This window comes from Scyliorhinus canicula, chromosome 18 (genome assembly GCF_902713615.1).
Source record: "Scyliorhinus canicula chromosome 18, sScyCan1.1, whole genome shotgun sequence".
In the NCBI taxonomy this organism is placed as follows: domain Eukaryota; kingdom Metazoa; phylum Chordata; class Chondrichthyes; order Carcharhiniformes; family Scyliorhinidae; genus Scyliorhinus; species Scyliorhinus canicula.
This window is the reverse complement of record NC_052163.1, coordinates 98,022,170-98,034,369: the sequence shown is the minus strand read 5'-3', so window position 1 is coordinate 98,034,369 and position 12,200 is coordinate 98,022,170. Positions and strand designations below refer to the sequence as shown.

Sequence of the window (12,200 nt, the reverse complement as noted above, 5' to 3'; positions counted from 1 at the left end):
GCAAATCTTATGGTGGAAACATTCTAATTAAAGCCACATTAAATAAAATATTGGATTTAAGCTAAATATAACCTAATAACTACATTGAGCAACTTGCAAAGCAACAGCACAGAAATTTGCCACAACATAATAGCTCTCTCTTAACTTTCAAAAGGGGAATGCAATGCGCTTCTAACCAGCAATTACATTATGCTGTCCTTAAAAGAATGCCACGTGGTCATATTTTATCCAACAAGGATAGGAATACAAATATTTCCAAGTTCTAATTATTTACAAATTGGTGCAGATAAGGCAAGTGGCTAGCACTGCAGCCTCACAGTTCCAGGGTTCCAGGTTCAATTCCAACCTCGGGTGACTGTGTGGAGTTTGCACTTCCTCCCCGTATCTTTGTGGGTTTCCTCCGGGTGCTCAGGTTTCCTCCCACAGTCCAAAGATGTGCAGGTAAGTGGATTGGTCGTACTAAATTGCCCCAGTGTCCAAAATGTTAGGTGGGTTGCTGGGATAGGGTGGAGGCGTGGGCTTAAGTGCAGACTCAATGGGCCGAATGGCCTCCTTCTGCACTGTAAATTCTATGATTCAAAGTATGTTTTTTTAAAGTCTATTCAACCAGTTATAATAGTTTCTTCCACTAGAGGTCATACCGGTAACATTCCTGAAAAAGGACCTTGCAATATTGGCCCATCCCAAAAATCACTTCCTTTGTTGCAGGCACGCCACAAGAATTATATTTACATCTCAACTGGTAAACTGCGGTTTTGTAAGAAAAAAAATGTGTAAAACTCATTTGTTCAGAATGTGGACACTGGACATCAGGAACAGCCATGATTTGACGTGCATATGTCACAAACCAAGAATAGAATTGTTTCCTTATCAACCTTCTGAACAACTATAGAAAAATATTTGCCACAGTAACCCTACAACAAAATTTGATTAAGAATTTAAGAGGAATGAGCAATATTTCAGTGTCCACTTTCGATGAGAAAGATTAAACAGCAGTACTAAGCTGTTTGTAGTTAGTAGTCATTCTACATGCAATCTCAAGTAAAGCTGCAATCATGACTGGCACCAAGAAAGACAAGCACAAATTTAAAAAATGAATTCACGAAAAGCAAATCAGCACAACTAAAACAACAGATCAGGCACCTTCTGTCCAGAGAGCACAAATCAGGAGATGTTACAGGTCCTTTCCTCAAAATTGAAAACTTATAATAGAACAGCATGCAACTCAAGGTGTGCAGGGTAGGTGGATTGACCATGCTAAATCGTCCCTCAATTGGCAAAACCAAATTGGGTACTTTAAATTTTAAAAAAGAGACGCACGAGAGAAAAATGAAAGAAACAAAATATGAGGCACTAAATGTGACAAGATCTAAAAAGAGGGATAGACAAATAGAACAGGGAGCATTAAAAACATGCAGTTGTCCAGGAGGCTGATGGAAAATAAAGTAGGATGACACATCAACAGCAGTCATTCAACCAAGGTGAGGAAAGGTATCTACACCTCCAACTCACTCCATCCTATATACATGTCAGCATACCCATCACACTTGCATGAATATAGCAGGTTTTCCAGAGATACTCCTAAACATTGTTAAACTACTCAATTACTCAAAATATAACTAGAATGGTGGCTACATATGCAAACATGAAACCGAATATGCACACACACTCCACACAAAAAAAGATTTTAAATGTTAACTGGTTCTCTCCCTGTGGGAACAGTAACAGTGGCAACGTTACTAAATTATCCAGAGGTCCAGACTAATGCCCTAGATAGGGGTTCATATCTTATAATGGCAACTGGTGGAATGTAGTTTAACTAAAAAACCTGGAATAAAACATTGGTCTCAACTGTGTTACAGTGACATGAAACTATTGGATAGTCATGAAAACCCACTTGGTTCACCAATATCCCTCAGGGAAGGATACTCTGCCTACACTACTCCCGACCAAAGCACTGCTATGACACAACTCCAGGGTCCCGTGTTCAATTCCAGGCTCCGGTGACTGTGGAATTTGCACTTTCTCCCCGTGTCTGCGCGGGTTTCCTCCGGGAGCTCCGGTTTCCTCCCACAGTCCAAAGATGTGCAGGTTAGGTGGATTAGCCATGCTAAATTATGCCTCATCATCCGATAGGTTAGGATTACTGGTTTCTGGATATAGGGTGGAGGCGTGGGCTTAAGTAGGGTGCTCTTTCCAAGGGCCGGTGCAGACTCGATGGGGTGAATGGCCTCTTTCAGCACTGTAATTTCTATGATTCGTACATGCTCTTGGATGCTTATGGACTCCTGCATTGAAACCATTCTATGAAACAAATTGATGTTTTCATTTGAATTTCACCATCAGAACCCTGAAAAGGGGCCACCCTCCACATTGAATCTACTATTGCAACAGCTAATTTTGAAATAATAAATCATTGATGAGACATGGGAGCTGCTGGCTGTGCCAGCATTTATTGCCCTCCCTAATTTCCCTGGCACCGAGTGGCTTGTTAGGCCATTTCAGAGGGCATTTAAGAGCAAGTACAGATAATTTCCCTCCTTAAAAGGACATTAGTGAACCAGGTGGCGATTTACAACAACCAACTGTGGCATCACAGTCATTTTTAGACTTTAGTTCCAGATTTTTACTGTGGGATTTGAAACCAGTCCCCAGATGGAATTGCTCATCCAGTGACAATCCAACTACACCATCACCATCCCAAAGTCTTCCCATTTAAAACTTAAGACAGCCTCCAAAGAGTTCTCACATTACTCCAACAACTGCCACCTTTTACCAAGAAATCAGCACGATTACTGATTACAAGTCATTCACAACACCAATGCCTGACAAGTGTGCTGTCTGCTTTAACACAGTAGTATCACATTTTATATAAATTTAGAGTCCCCAATTATTTTTTTCCCATTAAGGGGTAATTTGGTGTACTAATCCACTTACTTTGCACATGTTTGGGTTGTGGGGGTGAGACCCACGTAGACACGGGGAGAATGTGCAAACTCCACTTTGACAGTGACCCTAGACCAAGATCGAACCCGGTTCCTCTGTGCTAACCACTGCGCCACCCACTCTTGAATATATCCAACAAACTGGCCCCAACAGCTTTCTGTGGTAGAGAATTCCACAAGTTCACAACTCTCAGAAAAGAAGTTCTTCCTCATCTCAGTCCTGAATGGCTTGTCCCTTACTCTTAGGCTGTGAGCCCTAGTTCTGGGAATGCCCAACATTGGGAACATTCTTCTCACATCTAGCCTGTCCAGTCTCATCAGGATTTTATGTTTCTATGAGATCCCCTCTCATTTTTCTAAACTCCAGTGAGTACAAGCAGTCGATCCACTCTTTCTTTATTTGTCAGTCCTGCCATCCCATGAATTAGTCTGGTGAACATTTGCTGGACCCTCGCCATAACAAGAATGTCCTTCCTCAAACTAAGAGACAAAATCTGCACGCAATTCTCAAGGTGTGGCCTCACCAAGGCCCTGAATAACTGCAGTAAGACATCCCTACTCCTAAACTCAAATCCTCTCGCTACGAAGGCCACCATGCCATTAGTTTTCCTCACTGCCTGCTGTACCTGCATGCCAACCTTCAGTGACTGTTCCACCATGACACCCACGTCTCATTGCACCTCCCCTTTTCTTAAACTGCCATCGTTCAGGTAATAATCCGCCTTCCTGTTTTTGCCACCAAAGTGTATAACCTCACATTTATCCACATTATATTGCATCTGCCAAGTTTTTCCCCACTCAGCCAGCCGGTCCAAATCACCCTTCAACCTCCTTGCATCCACCTCACAGCACACACTGCCACCAGCATAGTGTGGTCTGCAAATTTGAAGATATTGCATACAATTCCTTTGTCCAAATCATTAATGTATATTGTGAAACAGCTGAGGTCTCAGCCCTGAAACCCTGCGGTACCCCACTCGTCACTGTCTGCCCCTCTGAAAAGGATCGGTTTATTCCCACTCTCTGCCTCATGTCCAGCAACCAGTTCTCTATTCATGTATTAGATTACATTACCCCAATACCATGAGCTTTAATTTTGTTCACTTGTGTGGGACCTTGTTAAAAGCCTTTTGAAGGTCCAGATGCACAACATCCACTGGTTCACCTTTGTCCACTCACTGGTCACATCCTCAAAATTTTCCAGAACATTTGTCAAGCATAATTTCCCTTTAATGAACCCATGCTGTCTTGGACTGATCCTGTCCCCACTTTCCAAATGCTTGGTTATTGCATCCTTAATAATTGACTCCAGCATTTCACCCACCACTGATGTCAGGCTAACCGGTCTATAATTCCCCGTTTTCTCGCTCCCTCCTTTTTAAAAAAAAAACGGGGTTACATTAGCCACCCTCCAATCCATTGGAACTCTTTCAGTGTCCATAGAATGCCAGAAAATGATCACCAATGCATCCACTATTTCTAGGACCACTTCCCTAAGTACTCTGGTTGCAGAGCACCAGGCCCTGGGGACTTTTCTGTTTTAATCCTATCAATTCCCCCAAATATAGTTTCCGGTCTAACGAGGATGTCATTCAGTTCATCCTTCATGCTAGACTCTCTGTCCCCTAGTATTTCCGGAAGGTTATGTGTCCTCCTTAGTGAAGACAGGTCCAAAGTAATTGTACAACTGGTCTGCCATCTCTTTTTTGCCCATTATGAAATCACCCGAGTCTAACTGTAAGGGACCTACATTTATCTTCACTAGTCTTTTTGTCTTCATATACCTCCTGGTAAATCATGTACCCAAACCCTCCCCAGAGAGAAATTTTCCAGTAATCCATTTGAACAAAGTATAAACCAAGAAACAAGACAGGATTACGGCATTCTATACGGTTTCCTTGATTACGTATAACTAAGGAGAGGATATTAGTGTTGTTTATATGTAGGACTTAAAGATTACAACATATTTTCCATTTCCCTCCTTTGTCTACCAAAGGCCATGCCCTCAAAAGTAATAATTCAACGCCATGTCAAGGGGCAAGGACAGTGTTCCAATGTGGGTTAGATTTGTGACTGACAAAACATATCCAAACAGTTCTCCTCCAGCCCATGAGAAATCCATGGCATGATTGCAAGATGAACTGAAGGAAGCCATTCGAATGTATTCCTAGATCTTCCAAACTGTAAATGGAAGCAGCTGCAAAGATGGAGGCTACGGCCTATATGAAAAGTGAAAGTTAGCAGGAACAAACTGCCAACAGCTGTTAAGACTACATACAAGTGCACATGTTCATATATCCTCAGCTTGGCACCCACCATGAATGGGCTAGAGAAGTAGACAGCTGCTACTGACATTCTATCCATATTCCATGGTATACCCATGTCCCAAGTTGACAAAGCACAAGTAGTTTGTTACTAATTATCATGACATTCTCAAGAATGTTAGATAGCCACAATGCTCGCACCAGTTTTCTAACTTTCAACTATTTGCAACTGGGCTTGGGGGAAAGAAGTAGGGGTATTTTAAGACAAAAGCAGCTTAAATGGGAAAATAAACAAGCCATGACATCAATGCTGCCATGGTTGAATATTTCCACCAAAATGCAGGGGAATAGGAGGAGTTCACATTATTCATTTTATGGATTATCTATAGCTTCATATCACAGGTTTTCCTAACCCCAACACAAAATTATTAGATACAACATGAGGCAAACTATCATTGGCGAAATAAGTGGTACCTTTGTACTGTTGACAGAAAATTACATCTTGGAATACTAATAGAGTTATGAATTATTGAACAATGCTAAAGGACAACTTGTATTCTCCAGGCATTCACAACTTCCACCTCCAAAACGTCTAGACCCAGAGAGCAGCTGTTTATATATTAGCCTATTTGGAAAAAAAAAACAGAATACTTTCCTTGTGGTTTTAATTACAAGTCAGAGCTTGTGGTATGGTGTAGCAAAGAGCAACTATTGTACAACTTAGGGCCAGGGTTTTGGAGACGCATGGATTTGTTACTTTTAGGTGCTGTGTAAGATCATAAGCAGACACACATTCAGTTAGCGCTTTTAAAAACTGTTGACAGTAGCTGTGGTCAACAGATGTGTCCAAACAAAGATATTTTTAAAAACTAAATTATAAACCGAGATGCAGAAATGCTAGAAATAAACAGGTCAGTCAGCATCTGCAAGGGAAAATTCAGATCAACTTTGCAGCCATGCGTCCTTTGGTTCCAATAAAACGATCACAATTTGCATTGTCGAACAGTTGCAGAATGATCAGCAGATTTTTAAATTATTGTCCATTTTTACTTCCCCATTCAAATCGCCCAGTATCATTAACGCGTTTTAGAAAGGATCCACCTTTGCCACGGACGCAATTAATGGCAAGAAGCCAATGCAGATCCTCGCTGGCTAGTTACCAAAGCCCGTAAAAAAAAAACCACCGGACACAAATTTGAACCAATTAAACATGCTTAGGATTCCAACTGGAGTAGCTTGGGAAAAAAAATATCACTAGTTCAGTTGTAGTCCGTTTTTTAAAAAAGATCGCCGCAACTGAGTCGTGAACTGAAAAGATACAAAATTCCGTGAGGCACTCCTTTCCCTTCTGAAGAATAGCCAAAAAAGCCGGAAACGCCATATTGAGTTGTTTCACTGCGTTTCCTGTTATAGCGTGATCTTCCCAACATCAAAGCCACGAACGCAAATTAGTCTACGTTGTGGCAGATTGAAGACATTATATTTGTATCTAGACTGAATCCATATTTTAGATTATCTTCGAATTGATTTGTGAAGCAGGAAGCTACTGCGTTGTTGCTTTTAAATTAGTCTACAATGGTTAATCTTTGTGCTTTATTATTTTGTCCAGTTTTATCCACGAGTCTTGCATACGCTGCAAACGACTTTTCAGAAATATTAAAAACAGAATCCGATAAAGAGATTTTTAAAAGGACGTCGCGATATCTGAAAGAACTACGATTATGACAAACTCGCCAACTACACCAGTCTTGGGTATGTGCAAGTGCAAACACGGCCGAATTTCTCGTCATTTGTATTGTTCCTATACAGCGCGGGAATACTGGGCGTGATCATTCATTACTACTGAACGGAATTAGATCTCGAGCACAAAGGATTAAGGCGTCGATATCAAGACCGCCGTGAGCATAGTGCAGGCGGGAGAAGGGAAGGCAGATCCAATCACGTGAAAATTATAGCAGCCCTCCAGATGTGTCCAAAAAATTAATTGAAAACATGTAGTTTTGGTTGAATATGAAATCAAGGAAACTCTCCTGCCAAACTGTAGAAACAAACATCAAAGGATTTCCAAATTGCAGCCAAGATGGCCTTTTCTCCATTTGAACGTAAATGTAGCAGGTACTGATGCCCAAGACTTGTTGGAGTAAAAAAGAATCAGATTCAACCAGTGTACTTTTTTTTGTGATATTGTTTGCAGCACATTTAATGACTATTTTCTTCTCACTCCACTCGCTACCAAGTCCAGCACTCATTTTCATAACCTTCCAGGAACTCGTTGCTAATGGAAACGATGAATAAGACCAAAATTACATGGACTTTGAAAATGTGATCCATATATGAAAATGAACCAAAAGTAAGTCTTGCAGCTAGTGCATTACCTACAACACTTGCATATCATTAAGTTTTTGACAGTAAAATAATTCCCACAGAACTGCACTTCCTGTTCCTATTCTCAGCTGTTCAATAGAATTTTTGATAAATTATGTTTTTGACTGTAGGCTTCCTAATATTTTAATGTCCAAGAAGGCTAGAGCTGCTCCAATTTCAGGTACAGCCAGCAAAAAGGTTTCTTCTAATTTACAGCTTTTCCTCCAGAAGGGAAGGCCAAGAAACAAAATGCAAAATGACAAGAATAACAGCTCTTAAAGCATATTGAGAAGAATGCAGATCCTGATAGTAATCACGATATTCAAGTGTACAGACATACTTTTGTCATCAAGTTGAGAATTAATTTTATAGGTTAGGAACCAGCTAGCTTATATTTCCAGTAGAGAAGATAGGCCTCAGATACTCAACCAGAGAAGAGTAGGTGGAAAAACGTTTCACCTGCCTTTACATTTCAAATCAAAAAACTCACTTTTGGATAAAGTCCCAAAAGCTAAAATTATGCAGTGAAACTCATTACACTGGGATCTAAGATTGTATGAGGTATTTGAATAAACTCAAACTGGAAAACTCAATTAAAATATATGGGATAGTATCCAATTAGATTAAAATTTTTGAAAAACCCAAAAAAGATATGCAGAGTAGATGGATTGCCCACGCTAAATTGCCCCTTAATTCGAAAAAAAAAAAGAATTGGGTACTCTAAATTTATTTTTAAAATATTAACTATGCTGAAATACAAAAGGAAATTGGATATAAAAAGATAACTATATTCCATGAAGGAAACAAAATTTACTACATTAATAGGTCTCATCTGCCCCATCTCCAGGTTCTGCAGCATCAGTTGCTACTTTCACGGCCTGACAACACCCACTGTCTAAGCTAACCAAAGAATGGACATTTCACGAAAAGCACTGTGCTTTTAGTTCCTATCTTCATTCAAAACAAAATGGTTGCATGTAAAGATTCTTAAGGATCATTCACTTGTCAGTTGAATATTGGTTGTTGCACCACAAAATTAGGACAGTAAAAGAATAATGCAAAAAGTTCTCCAAATCCTCCATCAATACATTGAAAACTTAATGCTTACACACGCCCCCAAAGAGAAATACAATATCCTGCAAATATCTTCACAGCATTACTGTTGCATTAGATGTAACTGGCATATCCTCATTGAGTACATCATGTGATGCTGCACACCTCCCCTTTAAATTTTAAGTCCCAAAAATTTAACATGATGATTGCATTCATTCGGCTCTAACTTAATGAAGATCATACTGTTGTATGAGCAGCTTTACAGAAAAGACTTGCATACACCGAATTTGGGTTATACTAGACAACCTGTACTTAATCACCATTGCCAAATTAATGTTGTCACAATTCTGGCAAGCAAATAAACATATTTCTAATATCCTGATTCCTTATATGCACTGACTTTTGGTATAGTTGTTTTTGACTCGTTCACAAAACACTGCGACAAAATATCTTCAATTCTTGACAGAACAATGAAGTTGCATGAAACAATCAAACCTATATTCTCAGGATTTCGAAGAATGAGGCGTGATCTCACTCAAACGTTTGCCAGGTTAAACACAAAGGCAGTATGCTTTGACTAGAGGCACTAAATGTAGGGAACATGAACTCACAGTAAAGGCCAGCCATTTAGGATCATACAAAATACAACACAGTAGGTCATTTGGTCCAAGTTGTAACAGCTCTCTCAAACAGCAATCCAGTGGGTCCCATTCACCCACAAAATTGTAATTTTCTCTCCACCTGTACTTAATCAGTTCCTCTTTGAATCTACCACATTAATAAACAGTACATTCCAAATTTTGACTACTGATCGTGTTAAAAAGTATCTTGCCAATTCCCTTAAATCTGTACTTGCTCATATGGGATCCTTCAGGTCACTGGAGTAACTGAAGATAACTATCTTACAACTAAGATGAGCAATTCCTTGGCTTAGGAGGGTGTAAATCAATACAATACCCAAGGGTCGTTGAAATTCAGCTGTTATTATTCTTAAGACTGTAGATGGATAGATTTTGGGGCATTGTGGGAACAAAGGAATATGGGGATAGAGTGGGAAAGTGGAACTTAGGAACATCACCATGATCTTATTTGCACTCAAGAAGCTGTGTAGCCTATTTCTTAGGCTTTCATCAAATACACGTGAAGAACACTTGTCAACATTCCCCTTTTAAATTTAGAGTACCCAATTATATTTTTCCAATTAAGGGGCAATTTAGCATGGCCAATCCACCTGCATATCTTTGGGTTGTGGGAGTGAGGCCCACGCAGACACGGGAAGAATGTGCAAACGCCACACGGACACTCCCGGGGCCAGGATCGAACCGGTTCCTCTGCACCATGAAGCAGTAGGAGTATCAAACTGCCTGTAACTTACACAATTACGAGTTGAAAGGAAATTTTGAAAAATACTCTAAAATTGTTATAAAGTACAATAAAGTAACTGGTATAACCAATTATAGTTAATCGATGATTATAGTACAAGTTAGGCTTGGGAAAGGGGAAGAGACTTGTACACACATTGTTGTCTTGTAGGGAATGGGAGATTTAGAACATAGAACAGTACAGCACAGAACAGGCCCTTCGGCCCTCGATGTTGTGCCGAGCAATGATCACCCTACTCAAACCCACGTATCCACCCTATACCCGTAACCCAACAACCCCCCCCTTACTTTTAAGGACACTACGGGCAATTTAGCATGGCCAATCCACCTAACCCGCACATCTTTGGACTGTGGGAGGAAACCGGAGCACCCGGGAAACCCACGCACACACGGGGAGGACGTGCAGACTCCGCACAGACAGTGACCCAGCTGGGAACCGAACCTGGGACCCTGGAGCTGTGAAGCATTTATGCTAACCACCATGCTACCGTGCTGTGTTTCAAGTGTTAACCATTAATGCTAATAGCATGAAACATAAAAACTGAATTTCAAAAATATTTAAATAACCAGTAACAAAATAGGGTGGGATTCAAAAAAAGAAAAGAATGAACAGGTCCACTCACCCTTCCCCATAATGCAGTTATACTACAGAATGACAACTGAACTTCAATAAGCGCCATGGCGGGGGAACACGTGAAAAATCAAGTTTTACAGCAATAGACAATTAGATAAGTTCATACTAAGGTTGGCGTCACATATACTACTTTACTTTTTGCCGAGTTCGTCCAGTTCCGCCTTGCTCCTGCCCAGTTCGATCTGCAGCTTTGCCTTTTCCCGGGCCGTCTCATCTAAAAGTCTCCGAGTGTCGGCCAACTCCGTCTCATACATGGACTTGATGCCGGTCAGCTCACGGGTTGTCACCTCTTCCTTCTCGGAGATCTTGAGCTGCAGAACGCTATTCTCGCACTCCAAGGAGCGCACCTTGTCGATGTAGACAGCCAGGCGGTCATTGAGATTCTTCAGGTCTTCTTTCTCCTGGATTCGGGTGATACGGGTCGGGCTCAGAGGCGTCTGGGCCGCGCTGGCCCGCGTCTGCTTCTGGGCCGGAGTAGCTGACATGGCTGCAAAACTTTCCCCTAATTACCTGCCTCAATAATACTTCAGTCCTGTACCGATCCGTGAGGAACCGCGCTGCCAAACCCTTTTTATTCAATGAACTAGAAAATGGCGCCGTTATCATGTGGCCCGCCACCAGCTTGGGGGTGAGGGTGGGGAGGATGTGTGTGTGTGCAGTGCACGCCGGGAATTGGAGTCCTATCAGTTTCCACCCCTGGAGACTGTTTGCGAGGACATTGACAGCCGGTCTCCTCCGATCACGACGCGTCTTCTCGCCCCGCACCATCGACGCCCATGCGTTTTCTCTGTCGGTTGAAGTTTGTGTTCTGCGGCCCCAGGACCGAGGCCAGGCGGACGACAAATCCCAGAGTGCCGAGCGCGAGGGCCCAGGCCCCAGCGTGCTGCCTGACCCGCCGCTGATTGGTCCAGGTGTCAGCGGTTAACCGTCAATCACCACCGATCACCTCCTTCTCCGGGCTGCCCGCGCCCCAACCCGAAAGCGCGATTTTCAAATTTTGGCGCGCGCCGGCAAACCGCAACAGATTGAGGGAGTTGCCTTTGGGGATTCAGTCATTTCGAGCAGGAGGTGAGGTCATTATCGGATCAAGAAACTAACCTGTTATTTAATAAATAGACATTTCAGATATGCAAACTGCAACTAATTTAAATCCGCTCACTGCTAATTCTTCCCCTTGAAAATAAACTGAAGTAAACCCTGCCTAAGCACTTTTTTATTTTTAAAAAGCTGAAATGTTATTCTACCTTTTCTGTACACGGAGTAGACTCGATTCCCGCCGTCTTGTTTTTTTAAAATGTCCAGGCTGTTTACTGGCGTTTAATTCTTTTTGCATTTCCAAAGTTCTTTTGTAAAGAAAAAAACTAGCTTGTGCTGTACAGTCCGTCAAACCCAAAGCGGACTTTATACCTGTACTTATCAGAAATGATAAAAGTAAAAATTTAACCTGGAGTTGAAATTTCGCCAACTGATTTACTCGCATTTAAACGGCCTAACTGTCTAAAATTGGCAGTGGGTCAGAAAATTTGAAAATATACAATTCAATCAAGATAGAATGAGA

General features: G+C 41.4%; 1 protein-coding gene across 1 annotated transcript in view; it reads right to left on the bottom strand.

Moving 5' to 3' along the window:
• lmnb2 (lamin B2) overlaps window positions 1–11,443 on the bottom strand; it is a 33,403-nt gene extending 21,960 nt beyond the window's left edge. Inside the window, exon 1 of the mRNA XM_038777602.1 lies at window positions 10,778–11,443. Coding sequence (XP_038633530.1) covers window positions 10,778–11,127 — 350 coding nt within the window. The 5' untranslated portion in view covers window positions 11,128–11,443. The remainder of the gene's footprint in view (window positions 1–10,777) is intronic.
• Between the last annotated feature and the right edge of the window lie 757 nt (window positions 11,444–12,200).